This window comes from Macaca thibetana, chromosome 19 (assembly GCF_024542745.1).
Source record: "Macaca thibetana thibetana isolate TM-01 chromosome 19, ASM2454274v1, whole genome shotgun sequence".
Lineage (NCBI taxonomy): Eukaryota > Metazoa > Chordata > Mammalia > Primates > Cercopithecidae > Macaca > Macaca thibetana.
The window spans coordinates 9,357,873-9,378,106 of NC_065596.1; the positions used below are offsets into that span (position 1 = coordinate 9,357,873).

The 20,234-nt window shown below is 52.5% G+C and overlaps 1 protein-coding gene across 4 annotated transcripts in view; it reads left to right on the forward strand.

The window, feature by feature from the left end:
- Nucleotides 1-20,222, forward strand: part of ILVBL (ilvB acetolactate synthase like) — a 68,554-nt gene extending 48,332 nt beyond the window's left edge. Inside the window, exons 2-17 of one of the 4 annotated variants that reach the window (XM_050769573.1) lie at nt 8,629-8,680; nt 9,269-9,413; nt 10,716-10,917; nt 11,049-11,176; nt 11,263-11,401; nt 11,489-11,600; nt 15,143-15,242; nt 15,702-15,799; nt 15,915-16,051; nt 17,214-17,348; nt 18,702-18,816; nt 18,903-19,072; nt 19,153-19,223; nt 19,316-19,387; nt 19,566-19,671; nt 19,783-20,222. In XM_050769573.1, the coding sequence (XP_050625530.1) occupies nt 9,279-9,413; nt 10,716-10,917; nt 11,049-11,176; nt 11,263-11,401; nt 11,489-11,600; nt 15,143-15,242; nt 15,702-15,799; nt 15,915-16,051; nt 17,214-17,348; nt 18,702-18,816; nt 18,903-19,072; nt 19,153-19,223; nt 19,316-19,387; nt 19,566-19,671; nt 19,783-19,961 (1,899 nt within the window). In that variant the 5' untranslated portion in view covers nt 8,629-8,680; nt 9,269-9,278 and the 3' untranslated portion in view covers nt 19,962-20,222. Of the gene's footprint in view, nt 1-8,559; nt 8,958-9,268; nt 9,414-10,715; nt 10,918-11,048; nt 11,177-11,262; nt 11,402-11,488; nt 11,601-15,142; nt 15,243-15,701; nt 15,800-15,914; nt 16,052-17,213; nt 17,349-18,701; nt 18,817-18,902; nt 19,073-19,152; nt 19,224-19,315; nt 19,388-19,565; nt 19,672-19,782 lie in introns of those variants that run through there. The other 3 variants (XM_050769571.1, XM_050769572.1, XM_050769574.1) reach the window with 3 other exon arrangements.
- The last annotated feature ends 12 nt before the right edge of the window (nt 20,223-20,234 follow it).

Below are 20,234 nucleotides of genomic sequence, written 5' to 3' on the forward strand. Positions count from 1 at the left end.
TCTAATTTCTTGCTGGTACAATTTTGAGTGGGCTCATGACACAAATTTGGGGGATTTTTTTTTTTTGAGATAGGGTCTTCCTCTGTTACTCAGGCTGGACTGCAGTGATGTGAATATGGCTCACTGCAGCCTCAACCTTGTGGGCTCAAGGGATCCTCGTACCTCAGGCTCCCATGTGTCTGGGACCACAGGCATGCACCCCCATGCTCGGCTAATTTTTTAAATTTTTTGCAGAGATTGGGTCTCACTTTGTTGCCTAGGCCAATTCTCAAACTCCTGGGCTCAATTGATTCCCCTGCCTTGGCTTCCCAAAGTGCTGGGATTACAGGCATGAACCACTGCTCCCGGCCAAAATTGTTTTTATTTTATTTTATTTTATTTATTTTATTTTATTTTTCTGAGATGGAGTCTCCCTTTGTCACCCAGTCTAGAGTACAGTGGCGCAATCTTGGCTCACTGCAATATCTGCCTCCCTGGTTCAAGCGATTCTCCTGCCTCAGCCTCCCGAGTAGCTGGGATTATAGGCATGCGCCATCATGCCAGGCTAATTTTTGTATTTTTAGTAGAGATGAGCTTTCACTAGTTGGCCAAGCTGGTCTTGAACTCCTGACCTCAAGTAATCCACCTGCCTCAGCCTCCCAAAGTGCTAGGATTACAGTCATGAGCCATTGCTCCCCGCTGAGATTGTTTATTTAATGTCAAATAATCACAGTCAAAAGACTGTGCCAAAGCAGGCCAGGCTTACAGCCTCTATGCCTGGACCTTGGTATTCTCTCATCTTTTCTTTCTTTCTTTTTTTTTTTTTGAGACAGAATTTCGCTCTTGTTGCCCAGGCTGGAGTGCTATGGTGTGATCTCGGCTCACCGCAACCTTCATCACCTGGGTTCAAGCCATCCTCCTGCCTCAGCCTCCCGAGTAGCTGGGATTATAGGCGTGGGCCACCACACCCAGCTAATTTTTGTATTTTTAGTAGAGACAGGGTTTCACCACGTTGGCCAGGATGGTCTCGATCTCCTGACCTCGTGATCCGCCCGCCTTGGCCTCCTAAAGTGCTGGGATTACAGGCATGAGCCACCGCGCCCGGCGGTATTCTCTCATCATAGTGACAGCTACTCTTAGCTTTCTGAAAAGCAGAGTTGCGAGGGGAGGCAGTACTCTTGCTCCTGGGTTGACTCTCACGGTCTAGAAGAGAGTGCCAAGTGGGAAGCTGCTGAGAACCCGCTGCCTCAGCAGAGCCATCTTGCATGGATGCTTCATTTTGTGGGTGCAGGAGGTGTTTTGCTTTGAAGCCCTGTGAGGCCCTGAATCACCACAGTCAGTTCATTTCAACTGTAGCCTGCATGGAGAAAGAGCCTCCCTTGATATAATTCTTTTTTTTTTTTTTTTTTTTTTTTTTTGAGACAGAGTCTCACTGTCTCACCCAGGATGGAGGGCAGTGGTGCGATCTCGGCTCACTGCAACTTCCCCCTCCCAAGTTCAAGCAATTCTCCTGCCTCAGCCTCCTGAGTAGCTGGGACTACAGGTGCCCACTGCCACACCCTGCTAATTGTTTGTATTTCAGTAGAGACAGTGTTTCACAGTGTTGCCCAGGCTGGTCTCCAACTCCTGAGCTCCAGGCTGGTCTCGAACTCCTGAGCTCAGGCAATCCACTGGCCTCAGCCTCCCAAAGTGCTGGGATTACAGGTGTGAGGCACCAGGCCCAGCCTCATTGATGTAATTCTATTCCTTCCATCTCCACTTGCTACAGTACATCTCTCTCATTATTAATAGTAGCCAGAAGTAGTCAATACACACACACAAATAGTCTGAGTTCTTCCAATGACATCTCCAAAGCTTAGAGACTCCATCAGTACCTGCTCTGTTATTGAAGACATCACAGTTTTACCTAGTGGTTTGCCATAACCTAATACTGAAAGCTATTCACTTCTTGAGGAATATTTTGTTTTTTCCAGTTTTGGGCTATTAACAAAAAGCTTCTATGGGTCAGCTCAACCCAGGATGTTGGATTTCAATTTCAATTTTTTTTTTTTTTTGAGACAGAGTCTTGCTCTGTCGCCCAGGCTGGAGTGCAGTGGCGAATCTCCTGCCTCAGCCTCTTGAGTTGCTGGGATTACAGGTGCACGCCACCAGGCCTGGCTAATTTTTGTATTTTTAGTAGAGATAGGGTTTCACCATGTTGGCCAGGTTGGTGTCGAACTCCTGACTTCAAGTGATCTGCCTGCCTCGGCTTTCCAAAGTACTGGGATTACAGGTGTGAGTCCCCGTGCCTGGCTTCAATTTTTCTTTTTTGAGAAAAGGTCTTGCTCTGTTGCCTGGGCTGGAGTGCAGTGGCGTGATCATAGCTCACTACAGCCTCAAACTCCTGGGCTCAAGCAATCCTCCCATCTCAGCCTCCCAGGTAGCTGGGACTACAGGTGCACACCACCACACCTGGCTAATTTTTAAATTGTTTGTAGAAACAGAGTCTTTCTTTTTTTTTTTTTTTTTTTTTTTTTTTTTGAGACGGAGTCTCGCTCTGTCGCCCAGGCTGGAGTGCAGTGGCCAGATCTCAGCTCACTGCAAGCTCCGCCTCCCGGGTTCACGCCATCCTCCTGCCTCAGCCTCCCAAGTAGCTGGGACTACAGGCGCCCGCCACCTCGCCCGGCTAGTTTTTTGTACTTTTTAGTAGAGACGGGGTTTCACCGTATTAACCAGGATGGTCTCGATCTCCTGACCTCGTGATCCGCCCGTCTCGGCCTCCCAAAGTGCTGGGATTACAGGCTTGAGCCACCGCGCCCGGCCGAAACAGAGTCTTTCTAAGTTGCTCAGGCTGGTCTCAAACTCTTAAGCCATCCTCCCGCCTTGGCCCCCCAAAGGGTTGCGATCACAGGCATGAGCACCCAGCCTCCTTTTCAGTTTTGAGGGACATGTTGAGCACATTGAAAGTTATGTAGGGTGACTCCATTTTTCTTTTAAATTTTGGGAACCTATTCATTTATACATTACTAACAACTCCTTTAGTAATGTTTTTGTGGTTTCTGTGGATTATTTTCCCCAGTGGCGAGAGCTTGTTGGTTTTCATTTATTTGCTTGAGTGGATGGAAATACCAGTTCCACCATTCCCTGTTACGCATTACCTCCTACAGGTGTGGAGCCAGTTAGGACTCACACCTCATGACGATGGTTGGAAGCCTACACAATGCTGTCCTTGGCCCAAGGAGATGAAAGCCAGGATTAGGGGCCTGCATCAGTTTAGAAGGAGCTCTAAGTGCCTAAGGAGCCTTCTCAAAGGCTGTAGGAGCGTTTAGAAACACAGGCATTTCATGCCCACCGGGAAGAGTCAGGAAATCTGGGAACCAGTTTAACTCTGAACCACTCGCTGGGACTTGCAGAGATCACCCGCCTCTGTGCCTCACAAGTCATCAAAGAGAGGAACTGACATTGATGATCGCTTCCCTCTGTGACATTTCCAGACTCTATACTTACTACGAAACTCATAAAAATAAGGATTGACGAGGATATGAGGGTGTGGTAAGTGCATTGCTTCCCCAGACTTGAAACACTTAACAGTAGCGTTTCCTGCGAGTAACATCAAAGACGCCTTTGAACTGAACAGGCAGAAATTGAGTCCCTCTTCCAGTTCTCTTTCAAACCTTCTGGTTACTTCAAGGTACCACTTTGGTTTGACACCAGTGTGTCTTTAAACAATACTATTTATTTATGGACATTGTGTGTGTGCATATAATTATTTATTTACACATATATGTATAAAATTATATGTATGTAATTTTAGTGTTTACAGGATCATGCAATAAAATTGAACATTTTCAGAGTTCAGTTCAATAAAAGTTTTAACATAGGTAACCACTATCATAATTAGAATTGTAACATAAGCAACCACCACAATACAAAACAGTTCTATCACCCCCAAAACCTTCTATGCTGCCCCTTTTATTCTAACACCCTTCCCTAACCCCTGGCAACACTGATCTCTCCTCCCACAGCATGGTTTTGTCACTCTTGGAGAATATCGTATAAATGGATCATATTAGTGGTACCTTTGAAATTGGCTTCTTTCTTTTTTGTTTTGAGATAGAGTTTCACTTTTGTTGCTCAGGCTGGAGTGCAATGGTACAATCTTGGCTCACCGCAACCTCTGTCTCCTGGGTTCAAGTGATTCCCCTGCCCCAGCCTCCTGAGTAGCTGGGATCACAGGCGCCAACCACCACACCTGGCTAATTTTTTAATATTTTTAGTAGAGACGGGGTTTCAACATGTTGGTCAGGGTGGTCTCGAACTCCTGACCTCAGGTCATCCACCCGCCTCAGCCTCCCAAAGTGCTGGGATTACAGGCATGAGCCCCACACCCGGCCAAGATTGGCTTCTTTCAATCAGGCTATGTTGAGATTCATCCAAAGTGTTGTGTGTTTCTCTGCTTTTCTGTTTTGTTGTATTTTATGTTTTTAGCAAGACAGAGGGTCTTGCTTTGTCTTCCAGACTGGAGTGCAGTAGGACAATCTTGGCTTACTGCGGCCTCGAACTCCTGGGCTCAAGGGATCTTCCCGCCTCAGCCTCCAGTATCTGAGACTACAGCTGCATGCCACCATGTCTGGCTAGTTATATATATATATATATATTTATTTGAGATGGAGTCTTGCTTTGTCACCCAGGCTAGAGTACAATGGTACGATCTCAGCTCACTGCAACCTCTGCCTCCCGGGTTCAAGAGATTCTCTTCCTTCAGCCTCCTGAGTAGCTGGGATTACAGGCACCCATCACCACGCATGGCTAATTTTTTTTTTTTTTTTTTTTGAGACGGAGTCTCGCGCTGTGTCACCTAGGCTGGAGTGCAGTGGCGCGATCTTGGCTCACTGCAAGCTCCGCCTCCCAGGTTCACGCCATTCTCCTGCCTCAGCCTCCGAGTAGCTGGGACTACAGGCGCCCGCCACCACGCCCGGCTAGTTTTTTGTATTTTTAGTAGAGACGGGGTTTCACCATGTTAGCCAGGATGGTCTCGATCTCCTGACCTCGTGATCCACCCGCCTCGGCCTCTCAAAGTGCTGGGATTACAGGCTTGAGCCACCGCGCCCGGCCTCCTGGCTAATTTTTAATATATATATATTTTTTGAGACGGAGTCTTGCTCTGTCGCCCGGGCTGGAGTGCAGTGGCGCGATCTCGGCTCACTGCAAGCTCCGCCTCCCGGGTTTACGCCATTCTCCTGCCTCAGCCTCCCGAGTAGCTGGGACTACAGGCGCCCGCCACCTCGCCCGGCTAGTTTTTTGTATTTTTTAGTAGAGATGGGGTTTCACCGTGTTCGCCAGGATGGTCTCGATCTCCTGACCTCGTGATCCGCCCGTCTCGGCCTCCCAAAGTGCTGGGATTACAGGTTTGAGCCACCGAGCCCGGCCAATTTTTTATATTTTTAATAGAGCAGGGTTTCACCATGTTGATCTGGTTGGTCTCGAACTCCTGACCTCAGGTGATCCACCCGCCTAGGCCTCCCAAAGTGCTGGGATTACAAGCGTGAGCCACTGCACCTTGCCTGTTGCGTTTTAGTAGTTGGCCCTCTATTGCTGAGCAGCGTTTCATGGTATGGGTGAATCACAGTTTATTCCTTTCTTAAGGGATTTTTTTTTCCCCAGTTTTCAGCTATTGCAAATAGAGCTCCTACGAATAAGCACGTGCAGATTGTGTGTGGTTGCATATTGTTCAAAATCCTCTCTGGCTTTCCAATTCACTTAGAATAAAATTTGCAGTCCCCCTGCAGTCTGTAAAATCACACCTGTCTGGCCTTTGTCCAGCCTTTGATAGCATTTCCTCCCTGCCTCCTCTGCTCTCTTTCTTCCAGCGATCCTAGCTTTCCTGACTTTCTCTGCACATGCAAAGCCCATCCCATTTGTAATGAGTTGAATGGTAGATGCTAAAATGTACATTCAGAACCTGCGAATGTGACGTAATTTAGAAAATGTTTTTGCAGAAGTGAGGGGTCTCAAGATGAGACTATCCTGGATTAGGGTGGTACCTAAATGCAACATCAAGTGTCCTTATAAGACATAGAGGAGGAGGGCTGGGCTTGGTGGCGCATGCCTGTAATCCCAGTGCTTTGGGAGGCTGAGGCAGGTGGATTGCCCAATGTCAGGAGTTCGAGACCACTCTGGTCTACTTGGTGAAACCCTGTCTCTGGCTGGGCGCGGTGGCTCACGCCTGTAATCCCAGCACTTTGGGAGGCCGAGGCGGGCGGATCACAAGGTCAGGAGATCGAGACCACGGTGAAACCCCGTCTCTACTAAAAATACAAAAAAATTAGCCGGGCGCGGTTGTGGGCGCCTGTAGTCCCAGCTACTCTGGAGGCTGAGGCAGGAGAATGGCGTGAACCCGGGAGGCGGAGCTTGCAGTGAGCCGAGATCGTGCCACTGCACTCCAGCCTGGGCGACAGAGCCAGACTCCGTCTCAAAAAAAAAAAAAAAAAAAAGAAAAAAGAAACCCTGTCTCTACTAAAAATACAAAAAAATTTAGCTGGGTGTTGTGGCGTGTGCCTGTAAGCCCAGCTACTCAGGAGGCTGAGGCAGGAGAACTGCTTGAACCCAGAAGGTGGAGGTTGCCATGAGCCAAGATCGCGCCACTGTACTCCAGCCTGGGACACGCAGTGAGACTCTGTTTCAAAAAAAAAAAAGGAAAAAAAACAAAAAACAAAAAACAGAAGTAGATGCAGGCACAGGGAATAAGGCCATCTGAAGATATTGCAGAAACTGGAGTGACGCAGCCACAAGCCAAAGAATGCCTGGAGCCTCTGAAAGTTGGAGGAGGTAAGGATCCTCCCCCAGAGATCTTCAGAGAATGTATAGCCCAGCTGATGCCTCCACGCTGAATTTCTGGCCTCCAGAGTGTAAGAAAATTAATTCCTGTTGTTTCAAGCCACCCAATTTGTAGTAATGTATTATGGCTGTCAAAGGAAATTAATAAACCACCTCAGGGCCTTTACACGTGCCATCTCCTCTACCTGGATTACTCTTTCCCCAGATTCTTGTGGGGCCCATGTCCTCACTTCCTCCTGGTCTCTCTGCTCAACTCTCACCTACTTAGAGAGTCCTCCTGCTCGTCTTAAGAGAGGCCCTTACTGTATCCCTCTAACTCTATAATTTGTTGCACTTCTCTTTAAATATCAATCAATTTTGATACATGGTATTTGTTCCCTCTCCTGCCCCACCCCCGCCCCTTTTTTAAGAGACAGGGTCTTTTTGCTTGCTCTGTTGCCCAAGCTGGAGTGCAGTGGCATGATCACAGCTCACTGTAGCCAGGACCTCTTGGGTTCAAGCAATCCTCCCTTCTCAGCCTCCCAAGCAGCTAGGATAACAAGCACCTGCCACCATGCTCAGCTAATTTTTTTTTTTTTTTAATTTTTTAGACAGAGTCTTGCTCTGTTGCCCAGGCTGGAGTGCAATGGCGTGATCTCAGCTCATTGCAACCTCCGCCTCCTGGCTAAGTTTATTTATTTACTTATTTATTTTTATTTTTTTGAGACGGAGTCTCACTCTGTCGCCCAGGCTGGAGTGCAGCGGTGTGATCTCGGCTCACTGCAAGCTCTGCCTCCCGGTTCAGGCCATTCTCCTGCTGCAGCCTCCTGAGTAGCTGGGACTACAGGCGCTCCTGCCACCACGCCCGGCTAATTTCTTTTTGTATTTTTTTTGAGAGACAGGGTCTCACGCTGGTTTCACCGTGTTAGCCAGGATGGTCTCGATCTCCTGACCTCGTGATCCGCCCGCCTCGGCCTCCCAAAGTGCTGGGATTACAGGCGTGAGCCACCGCGCCCGGCCTTTATCTACTCTTTATCCAGCTTCCCTGAATGTTAACATATAACCATAATACATTTACTGAAACAAAAAGATTAACACTGGTTCATTACTATTAACTCAACTCCAGACTTTATTTGGATTTCACTAGCTTTATCCGCAAATTTGTCCTTTTCTTGATTCCTGGATCCAGTCCAGGGTACTATATTTAATTTACTTGTCACATCTCCTTTCCTGCCTCTGGTCTGTGGCAGTGCCTCAGTCTTTCTTTGTTTTTCATGACCTTGACAGTTTTAGAGAGGCCTGGTTAGGCATTTTATAGAATGTGACTCAATTTGAGTTCCTTTGCTTGCTACTATATTATATAAAAAATATACACATATATATGCATAAATATTCATTTATAGTGTGGAAAACATACATAACATAAAATTTACCATTTTAAGTATTATTATTTTGTGAGACACGGTTTGCTCTGTCGCCCAGGCTAGAGTGCAGTGGTACATACAGCCCCGCTGGTGTGGAAAGCGAGCTGTGTTCGGACGGCCTGAACCTACGGGATTACATTGTTTGACCAATGGAAGGCTGCGGAAGGTGGGCCCCCAAAGGTCTGGGATCCTGAAGCCGCCGGGGGGCGTGGCCTCCAGGTTTAAAAAAAATAAAATGGGTGTGAGGCCTGCAGTGCGAGCCAATGAAAGGCGAGGGGAGGCGGGGTCTGTGCGCCAGGCGGCCAGTAGAGGCAAGGCTCTTTCGGGTGGCCCCGGAGCGTGGCTCCGACTGTGCGCATGCGCATCGGGCCGGACTACGGGGCGCCGCTGAGCCAAGTGGGCGACACGGGCAAGGACGGGCTCCCGGGTCACGTGACACGGAGCTGGCCGAATTCTGCAGAAGGCAACGCCATAGCCTAGAGGTGAAAGTGCATAGCCTCGGGGGTCGAGCTGGTGTGGGAGAACTACATCCTGATGCGATGTGACCTCGACCCGTAGCCCGGGGTCTGGGTCCAGGCTCGGGCCCGTGCGCTCTCTAAGGGAGAGGCGTGGCTTGCGTGGAGGGTTGCGCCAGCTAACCTGGGGGCGTGACCTCGTGCCTCTTGGTGACGTACCGTGGGGCGGGCTCACTCCTGGGGCTGAGTTTTGGGGTCCCGTTGTGGAAAGAGGACGGGCTTCTGCCTGTCCACTGACAGGTAGGTAAGTGGAAGATAACTCTGTGGTGCTGTCGTCGCCGCTTTGACCTGTGGTGGCTAGTTTGGGTGGGAGTGGTGGTGACATAAAGGATTGGGGCTAGGCCCGCGAGGGGCGTGACCTTGTCACAGAGAGGCGTGGCTTCACTCCGAGCCTAGGCGCACAAAGGGCGTGGGCTGGCAGGGTTGGGGGCGTGGCCGCACAGAAACTGGCGGCAAGGGGCGTGGTCCTGAATCCGGGCTGGGAGAGGGGGCGCGATTTCTTCCGGATAGGTTCCCTGTCGCGCCCAAATCTGGGAAGTGCCCTTTCTCTCTTAGGTGCCACCTCATGGAGACCCCCGCGGCCGCCGCCCCTGCCGGGAGCTTATTTCCCTCCTTCCTGCTCCTGGCCTGCGGGACGCTGGTGGCCGCCTTGCTAGGCGCCGCGCACCGCCTGGGGCTCTTCTATCAGCTGCTGCACAAGGTGCGGGACATAGAATGGGAGGTGGGCTGGGGGCAGTCAAAGAGGGAGGGACCTCGTGGTGCTGCTTCCAGCTCACTCATTGCGCAGGGTGGGAAAGCGAGCCCCGACTAGTCCAGAGGGACTGGTAAGAGGCTGTGTCCAGGGCCCTGTCTCCATTGCCACGCTGCGTATGGGGGCCTGGACTTTGCCACTAGTGAGAGACAACATGGAAGCTGCCGCTGCCCGGGCACTTGCACCCCACCTACCTCCTTCCCCAGTGACTCTTTTCACAGAACAGATGGACAGCACCCCTAAACTGGATGGGATAAATGCGGCAGAGGGCAGGCACCAGCAAGGGGGTGGCAGTGAGTTTCATAACAGTTGCCCTCTGCTGACAGTACTGTAGACTTTCTTATCTACCCGTTAACCTTTTCCTTGAAAGTAGGTGCTGTTCTTTCTGCCTCATTTTCTGCAAGAGGAAGCTGAGGCTCAGAGAGATTGTGTGGTGGTTTGCCCTAGGTGACATGTTTGGAAAGAGCTGACCCCACAGGCTTCCCCCGAACTCCTTGCACCTGTTTGAAATTTACCCCTTCCTCAGACTTCCTTCTTAACCCTTTCTCTCCTAGCAGGGACCAAGCTTGACCTCTCCCTCCCCAAACCCTTCTCTGATCCTTCCTCTGCTAGCCAAGAGTCATGCCACTGACCTTCAGGACTTGCAGAGATTTAAAGCAAGCCTTGGATGTGTAGGGCTGTGAGGCAGCTGGAGTTGGGAGGCCTCGGCACAGTCTATGCCAGCAGCTCACTCCTATGCCAGGCACATGGTGGCTGGCAGCCTGTCAACTAAGCCCTGGGCCTGTTTAGCGTCTATCAGGAGGGTATCAGGGAGGCTGGAATCAGGAGCCCAGCTGCCAGGCCCTGCAGGGATACTGGAGGACAGTCAGGAGTCACAGCAGATGGCTCCCTGGCAAACTCCCTGGGTTATATAACCGTCTCCTCTCTCCCTGATTGCCCTGCCATCCTGGAGACAGGCAGTGTAACAGTGGGGCACTTAAGAGCGTGGGTTCTATTGGACTTTCATTCTTACTTGGGTAAGTCTTGATATCCTCAGCTTAAGAGGGATGTAGTGACAAGAGGATCTGATAAGATGTTATGCCTTGCTTTGAGCCTGGTGTGTAGTATAATATATGCCTAACCAAGACCAAGCTTCTCTTGACCTCTCACCCTGCTCCTGCCCCCTTACCTGGGGCAGGGTGATTGCCCCCTTTCCCAGCTGCCCTCTGCCCTGATCTTTAACTTTATTGCTCCACCTGTCCTTGGGCCCAGGTGGACAAGGCAAGCGTCCGGCATGGTGGAGAGAACGTGGCCGCTGTGCTGAGGGCCCATGGCGTGCGGTTCATCTTCACGCTGGTCGGTGGGCACATTTCCCCACTGCTGGTGGCCTGTGAGAAACTGGGCATCCGTGTGGTGGACACACGCCATGAGGTCACGGCCGTCTTTGCTGCTGATGCTATGGCCCGCCTGTCCGGTGAGAGCATTGCGGAGAGGGCTGGGGATTGGTTGGACTGTGGGATACAGTGTCTGTGAGGGTTGGGGCTTTTCAGAGGTGGGAGAATGGCCAAGAGAGTGGGCATGGCTGTGATGGGCTCTGTGTTCCAGGAACGGTGGGTGTGGCGGCAGTGACAGCAGGCCCTGGCCTCACTAACACAGTGACGGCGGTGAAGAATGCTCAGATGGCTCAGTCCCCGGTCCTGCTTCTGGGTGGGGCCGCCAGTACTCTGCTGCAGGTACCCAGTCCTTGGGGGCTGGTGGGGGCCTAGGTGGGGCTTAAAGGGCTCATGTGGTAACCCTACCACACCTCTGTCTTTGCCAGAACCGGGGTGCGCTCCAGGCCATTGATCAGCTGTCCCTTTTCCGGCCACTCTGTAAGTTCTGTGCGTCTGTGCGGAGGGTGAGGGACATCGTGCCCACCCTGAGGGCTGCGATGGCTGCTGCCCAGTCGGGCACCCCAGGTAGGTGGAGGATGGTGATGCTGAGCAGTGCTGGGGCCGAGGGGCTGGGGACATGTTGTGGACTCAGCGTCTTCCCTGCCCCTGCAGGTCCAGTGTTTGTGGAGCTGCCCATTGACGTGCTGTACCCCTACTTCATGGTCCAGAAGGAGATGGTGCCAGCCAAGCCACGCAAGGGCCTCGTGGGCCGAGTGGTCTCCTGGTGAATAGCCCCACCACTGCCATTCTCTCCTCTATCCCCCGTCCTCTCCTGCAGCTTCCAGCCTGTGTCCATCCTCCTTTGATTCACTTGTGGAGTGGGAGGAGACAGCTGTGGGGAGAGCATTCCAGGTAGAAGGAACAGCATGTGCAAAGGTCCTGGGGCAGGAATGAATTGGGTGGGTGGGAAAAGCAAGGTGGCCCTCATGGAGGCAGCAGAGGGGAGAGGCTCAGGACAGCCCTCCTCCTCCTCCTCCTCCTCCTCCTCCATCATCATCTCTTCTTCCTCCTCCCTCTTCCTTCCTCTTCTCCTCCCTTTCCTCCCCGCCTTTCCCCTCGTCTTCTTCGTTTTCCTCCTCCTTAAGGATGATCCTTGAACCTCAGAAGGGAGGTTCATTCTTACATTTACAGAGGAGGAAGCTCAGAAAGGTGAAGTCACTTGCCCAAAGTCACACAGCTAAGAAGTAGCAGAGCCCAGGCCGGGAGCGGTGGCTCACACCTGTAATCCCAGCACTTTGGGAGGCCGAGGTGGGTGGATCACGAGGTCAGGAGATCGAGACCATCCTGGCTAATACGGTGAAACCCCGTCTCTACTAAAAGTACAAAAAAAAAAAAAAAAAAAAAAAAAAAAAAAGCTGGGCATGGTGGCAGGCGCCCGTAGTCCCAGTTACTCTGGAGGCTGAGGCAGGAGAATGGCGTGAACCCGGGAGGTGAAGCTTGCTGTGAGCCAAGATCACGCCATGGCACTCCAGCCTGGGAGCCTGGGTGACAGCGCGAGACTCTGTCTCAAAAAAAAAAAAAAAAAAAAGTGGCAGAGCCCAGACTCGAGCCCTCTCCTTTCCTCCTCCTTTCCTTCCCTCACATCTTTGTCCCTTCCTTTTTTTTTTCTTTGAGACAGAGTCTTCGTTCTGTTGCTCAGGCTGGAGTGCAGTGGTGCGATCTTGGCTCACTGCAACCTCTACCTCCTGGGTTCACGCCATTCTCCTGCCTCAGCCTCCCGAGTAACTGGGACGACGGGCGCCCGCCACCACGCCTGGCTAATACTTATATTTTTTGTAGAGACGAGGTTTCATCATGTTGGCCAGGCTGGTCTTGAACTCTTAACCTCAAATGATCCACCCTCCTCTGAAGGGGTGGCCTGCCCCTCCAGACCTGTGGGCGTTTCTCATTAGATGGAACGAGAGACTTGAGAAAAGAAATGAGACACAGAGACAAAGTATAGAGAAAGAAAAAGTGGGCCCAGGGGACTGGCGCTCAGCATACAGAGGACCCACACCCGCACCGGTCTCTGAGTTCCCTCAGTATTTATTGATCGTTATCTTTACCATCTTGGAAAAGGGGAAGTGGCAGGATAATAGGATCATAGTAGGGAGAAGATCAGCAGAAAGACATGTGAATAAAGATCTCTGTGACATGAGTAAGTTTAAGGAAAAGTGCTGTGCCTTGATATGCATATGCAAATATCTCTATAAACCTTTTTAGTGCATAGAGAGCAGGATTGCCGCTAGCATGTCACACCTTCAGCCCTAAGGCGGTTTTCTCCTTTCTCAGTAAATAGAACATACAATCGGGTTTTACACTGAGATGTTCCATTGCCCAGGGATGGGCAGGAGACAGATGCTTTTCTCTATCAACTGCCAAGAGGCCTTCTTTCCTCTTATACTAGTCCTCCTCAGCACAGACCCTTCACGGGTGTCAGGCTGGGGGACGATTAGGTCTTTCCCTTCCCACGAAGCCATATTTCAGACTATCACATGGGGAGAAACCTTGGACAATACCTAGCTTTCCTAGGCAGAGGTCCCTGCGACGACCTTCCGCAGTGTATGGGTCCCTGGGTACTTGAGATTAACAGAATGGTGATGACTTTTAACCAGCAAGCTGCCTTCAGGCACTAGTTTAACAAAGCACACCCTACATAGCCCCAAATCCGTTAAACCTTGAGTCACCACAGCACATGTCTCTTGCAAGGACAGGGTTGGGGGTTGGGTTACAGATTAACAGCATCTCAAATACAGAACAAAATGGAGTCTCTTGTGTCTACTTCTTTCCATATAGACACAGTAACAGTCTGATCTCTCTTTCTTTTCCCCACACTCCTCGGCCTCCCAAAGTGTTGGGATTACAGACATAAGCCACCGGGCCTGGCCTGTTCTCTTTTTCCTCCTTTCCTTTCTCTTCCTCTTCTTCCTATTTCTCTCCCTTCCCCTCAGTCCCTTCCCTTTGCCTGTCCTCGGCCCTTCCTTTCTATACATTTAGCGAGCAGCAGCCATGTGCCAGGTTCCAGGACAGGCACGGGGCATCACCAGTGGACAAGGTAGTCAGGTACTCCGGATGTGTGTGAAGCCCCTGAGGGTCAGCTCAGGCAGTAGTGATTTTGTTCTATGGCCTCATTCTTTATTTTTTTGAGACGGAGTCTCACTTTGTCCCCCAGGTTGGAGCGCAGTAGTGCGATCTCAGCTCACTGCAACCTCCACCTGCCGGGTTCAAGAGATTTTCCTGCCTCAGCCCCCCAGTAGCTGGGATTGCAGGTGCAGTCCACCATGCCCAGCTAATTTTTGTATTTTTAGTAGAGATGAGGTTTCAATTCCCAGTCAGTCCCTCCCCTTCTCCTCCTCCTTGCCCCTCTCTCCGGCTGCCTCTCACAAGGCTATCTCTTATCTTGCCTTTTTTGTTTTGTTTTGTTTTGAGACAGGGTCTCGCTCTATCACCCAGGCTGGAGTGCAGTGGTATGATCATAGCTCACCACAGCCTTGAACTCCTGGCCTCGAGCAGTCCTCCTGCCTTAGCCTCCCTTGCCTTTTCTTTACTTGCGGGGTTTCCCACGGTTCCATCCTTGGCTGCTTCTGTGCTGTCTCAGCCTGTCCTTGACAGTGAAAGCAGAGGCTTCTGGCTCTGAGCTCCGACTGTTTCCTGCCAATGCCCATGCGTCTCTCTTTGGCTGGACAGAGCGTCCCCTGAGGGCAGGGCTGGGCAGGATCTATCTTTGTGTCTCCAGGGCCCTGCACAGGTCCTTCAGGAAAGTTGGGGCCCTGGGGCCCAATGAGCAAGGAGACCAGAAGGTCCTGTTTAAAGCAGGAGAGGATAGTGTTCAGAACTCCCATGGATCGAGTGTTACGCAAAGCGCCTCATGACCTAAATGGACAGATCCTTGAACCTGGAGAGGGAGGTTCATATTTACATTGACAGAGGCAAGAAGCTCAGAAGGGTGAAGTCACTTGCCCTAAGTCGCACAGCTAGGAAGTGACAGAGCCAGGACTTGAGCGCACATCTCTTGGACCCACAGGCTTAATCCTGGCATGCTGAGCCTGCTTTCCTTGCTTCTGAGGGTCTACGTGGAGTTAGGGTGGACCCCAGAGGCTACTGACGGGAAACAGGCTGCTGGAGACCTGGCCACCAGGGTTCATCTGCCCCTGAGGTTTCTTACTCCCCATCCCTGTCCCCATGTCACTTTGCTCCTGGCTTTTCTCCTGGCCCCTCTCCTCCCTCAGATCCTGGAATCCTTGTAGTTCATTCTGGAAACTTGGTTCTTTCCCCTCCCTCTTGCAGGTATTTAGAGAATTACCTGGCCAACCTCTTTGCTGGGGCATGGGAGCCTCAGCCCGAGGGACCGCTGCCCCTGGACATCCCCCAGGCTTCCCCGCAGCAGGTGAATTACCTCTCTTTTTTTGTCTGAGGACCCTATGCAGCAGGGCCCCCTGACCCTCTCCCTGAGTCAGTATTGGGGCCTTGATCTTGGGTGCTCATGGCGACTCAAGGGTGGCCCTTTGGTCGGACGCAGTGGCTCACGGTGGTAATCCCAGCACTTAGGGAGGCCAAGGTGGGCAAATCACTTGAGGCCAGGAGTTCAAACTAGCCTGGCCAACGTGGTGAAACCCTGTCTCTACTGAAAATACAAAAGTTAGTCAGGTATGGTGGCATGCGCCTGTAATCCCAGCTACTCTGGAGGCTGAGGCGGGAGAATCATTTGAACCTGGGAGGTGGAGGCTGCAATGAGCTGAGATCACGCCACTGCACTCCATCCTGGGCAACAGAGTGAAACTGTGTCTCAAAAAAAAAAACCAAAAACATAAAAAGACAATTATTTGAGCCCCACCTCTCGCCCCAGGTTCAACGCTGTGTGGAGATCCTGAGCCGGGCCAAGAGGCCCCTAATGGTGCTAGGGAGTCAGGCCCTGCTCACCCCGAAGTCTGCCGACAAGCTTCGGTGAGAAGCCCCAGCCCTGCCCTTGTTTTCACGTTCCCAGTTCCTGGTCCTTGGGTGCTCTTAGGGAGGCGGGAGGCCCCGGCCACACTGACCTCTGCTCTGTCTGGACTCCTAGGGCTGCCGTGGAGACCTTGGGTGTTCCCTGCTTCCTTGGGGGGATGGCACGGGGGCTGTTAGGCCGCAACCACTCCCTCCACATCCGGGAGAACCGCAGTGCGGCCCTGAAGAAGGCAGATGTCATTGTCCTAGCAGGTGGGCCTGAGCCTCTTCCTTTCCCTCCTTCCCCCAGGAACCCCCTCACCCTGTTACCCAGCTTCACACAAAGGAGGATGAACATCTAGTGGGCACCTACTGTACTTGATACACATTTTCACATAGAGCGCTTTGAACCCTACCAGACACATAATAGGTGTATCAGTTAGCTACTGCCCTGTAACAACCATCCCCAAACTCAATGGCTAAAAATGCATTTCTGATTTCTCAAGACCCACCTATAAGGTAGGTGGTAGCTGTGGTTTTGACTGGGCTCATTTGTGAGTCTGCTCTTGGGTTAGGCAGGAAGGCAGCTGTGCTGATTCAGGCTGGGCTCGCTCACCTGTATGGGGATTGGCTGGCCCTGCAGATGGTCTGGGATGGCTTCAGCTGGGGTCATAGGGTTCTTCATCCCTGTCTCCATGGCCCCCTTGTTTCTCATCCTCCAGTAGGCTAGCCTGGGCCAGCCGACTTGGTGAAGGATGAGAAAACTGTGGGGCTGGGGGAGTGTGGTTGTTTGAGAGAGAGAGTGGAGGCTGTGTGGCTTCTTGAAGTAGAGTCTGCAGGAATGGGGGAGGGGGTCCTGAGTCATCTGGAGGTGTCTTCACTCAGAGGTCTTGCAATTGATGCCAACTGTTGCTGGGGCTGTGGACTAGGGCAACTACACAGGCCTCTCCTTGTGGTTCGGGTTTCCTCCCAGCATGATGGCCTCGGGGTAATCAGACTTCGCAGACAGAGCACACTCCTTGGCCCCACCCAGGCCTCTAAGAGTGAACAAGAAACTGCATCTCTTCTGACCCAGCCTCGGGTGTCATGCTATGTCACTTCTGCCACCTGATTCAAGGAAAGGGGACCCAGGCTGCACCTCTCTCCATGGGAGGCATGTCAAGGTGACCTTGTACAAGTGGATGTAGGGTGGGAGATATTGTGGCCATTCTGGGAAAATACAACCCGCCTCTGCCCTATCCTGTTGGCCAAAGCATGTCATGAGGCCAGCCCAGATTCATGGGGTGTGGGGAGCTTCAAGGTCACTGCAGGTGGCACAGGTGCAAGGAGACTCGGTGAGGAACAGGGAGTCTTTTGCATCCAGTCCACCACAATGGATCAAGTAAGGTAGAGGACAGGGGGCCTCTACCCACTGTATTCCTGTCCTCCACCCCAGGAACCGTGTGCGACTTTCGCCTATCGTATGGCCGTGTCCTCAGCCACAGCAGCAAGATCATCATTGTCAATCGTAACCGGGAAGATATGTTGCTCAACTCAGATGTCTTCTGGAAGCCCCAGGAGGCTGTGCAGGGTGAGCCCCCTAATCCCCCTGTACACATATGCGCTCCTTCCGGTCCCTCTCCTCCTGGTTTCTGCTGCAGCTGGCTTGAACCTGGTATGGTGATCGAGGCCCAGACCTTGCCCTAGGGCGCAGCCTGTCAACCAGAGACAAATAGTTGGCCCTCAAACTGATGAATGCTTCTTTTTTTAATTTTTTTTAATTTTTATTTTTTAGAGAGGAGGTCTTGCTCTGTCACCCAGGCTAGAATGCAGTAGTGCGATCACAGCTCACTGCAGCCTCAAACTCAACAGGCTCAAAGCAATCCTCCCACCTCAGCCTCCTGAGTAGCTGGGACTACAAGCGTGCACCACCATGCCAGGCTAATTTTTAATTTTTTTTTTTTTTTTTGTGGAATCAGCATCTCACTATGTTGCCCAGGCTGGTGTCGAACTCCTGGCCTCAAGTGATCCTCCTGCCTCGGCCTCTCAAAGTGCTGAGATTACAGACCAGAGCTACTGCGCCCGGCCTAATCGATGCTTCTGTAGGAACAGATGGTGGGGTGGACACAGGGAAGCTTGAAAACATGCATGTGATTACGTTCCCTCCCACACTGCCCACTGCCCTCAGTGTGCCCACTGCACACTCTTTGGCCCCTTAGCCTCTCTGTCTTCCTGCTGTATCTATGCCCTCCCCTTATTTGAGTCCCCTTGGACTTGAACTTGTTCATTGTTCTGAGGATGTTGACTCCTCTGCAGCCTAGGCGACAGGACGCTCTTGTGTTAAGCAGAGAAGTGGCACCGTTGCATCCGTGTTGGGAAGGTCCCCTCAGCAGCCGTGGACGGCACGCTGGAAGGGGGCCGGATGGAGGCCAGCGGGGCTGCTAAAAATGGCCAGGACAGAAATGAGGAGGCCTGAACTGGAGATGAACAGCGGGAGAGCCTCACCTTCTCGGAGCCTCCATTTGATCATTTGAAAAATGGGGTGGTGAAAAATACATCACGGGCTGTTTGTTAGTTCACTTCAGTAACGTTTGCCGTGCGCTTCCACGTGCCTGGAATTGAAAGATGTGCTTGGTGGATGTAGCTCTTTTCATTGTTTCCCAGGCAGAAGGAGGTAGAGGGAGGGGACGAGGCCAGCTTGGGTTTGTCACCTGCCTTGTGCTCCTTAACTCTTGTTTCTTGGGTCTTGACCTCCCTTTTCACCTGGGCTGCCCTCCCCTGGTTCTGGGGTGTTTCACCTGTTTTTTTCCTAGGAGCACCCCTGGCCTGCTTCCCGTCTGCCCGCTCGGATGCTGCTGCTGGCTTCCTGCTGTTTTGAGGCCTCTGGTGCTGGAAGAACAGGAGGAAGCCAGCTCTGCACAGCTGTGTCCTCTTCCTTCCCCAGGAGATGTGGGTTCCTTCGTGCTGAAGCTGGTGGAGGGCCTTCAGGGCCAGACATGGGCCCCAGACTGGGTGGAGGAGCTGCGGGAAGCTGACCGGCAGAAGGAGCAGACCTTTCGGTGGGGCCTGGGTGGAGTGGATGTGGGCAGGGGGTTCCCGGCAGACACTGCTGCCAGCGCTGGTGACCTTCGCTGTCCTGTTGCAGGGAGAAGGCAGCGATGCCTGTGGCCCAGCACCTGAACCCAGTGCGGGTGCTGCAGCTGGTGGAGGAAACGCTACCTGACAACTCAATTCTGGTGGTGGATGGCGGGGACTTTGTGGGCACTGCCGCCCATCTGGTACAGCCCCGTGGCCCCCTGCGCTGGCTGGATCCTGGTAAGGAAAGGCTCCCGCCAGGGGCAGTGGGCACCATTCATCTGGACGCCTTCACACCCACCTGCTCTTGGTCCTCTTAGGGGCCTTTGGGACTCTGGGAGTTGGCGCAGGATTTGCACTTGGGGCCAAGCTGTGCCGGCCGGATGCCGAGGTGAGGCACTGGAGTTGGGCACTGGAGTTGGGAGACTTGCTGCTCTCTGGGCCCTGATCCACCCTAACCATCCTGGGTCCCCTCCCCACCAGGTCTGGTGCCTGTTTGGGGATGGAGCTTTTGGCTATAGCCTCATCGAATTTGATACATTCGTCAGACACAAGGTGACTGGGCTGGCCTGAGGGAAGCTTAGGGCCTGGGGTTCTGGGAGATGTCACCAGGGGTGGGCTGAGGTGGGGAGGGAGCCTCCTGTCTGGCAGAGGCCCTGTCCCTGTCTCTGTCCTCTGGCTGGCCAAGTCATGGGGCTGAAGGCTACAGCCTGCCTTCATCTTCTTTCTGTAGATCCCAGTAATGGCCTTGGTAGGGAATGATGCTGGCTGGACGCAGATTTCTCGGGAGCAGGTGCCGTCTCTGGGCAGCAACGTGGCCTGTGGCCTGGCCTACACTGGTGAGGGGGCCTCAGCAAGGTTGGGAGGACAGGAGGCTGTTTCAGTCCCGGCTGGCTGCACGTGCGGTGGGCTGAATCCTTGCCACCATCTGACTTAATCTCCTCTTTCAGAATATCACAAGGCAGCCATGGGTCTGGGGGCCCGGGGCTTGCTGCTCTCACGGGAGAACGAGGATCAGGTGGTCAAGGTGCTGCACGATGCCCAGCAGCAGTGCCGAGACGGCCACCCGGTCGTGGTGAACATCCTCATTGGGAGGACGGACTTCCGCGATGGCTCCATTGCTGTATAGGGCCTTGTAGGTCAGGATGCTTGGCTGCCTTCCTGCGGCTGGACTGTGTCCAGCTGGTTTGGAGTCTCATCATTGCTTGCCCTGGGCCTATCCCATGAGGCCCGATGACTCCACAACCTCCCTGAGGAGGGGATGGAGGGGTCAAAGCTCAGAGAGGCTCCCTTGTGAGCTCTTCGACCCTCCTCTCCACGGACCCAACTATGCCCTTTGTCCCCTCTCTTACGGAGACTGAATAAACCACCTCTGGCCCACGTGGGCCCACATACTCAGTCT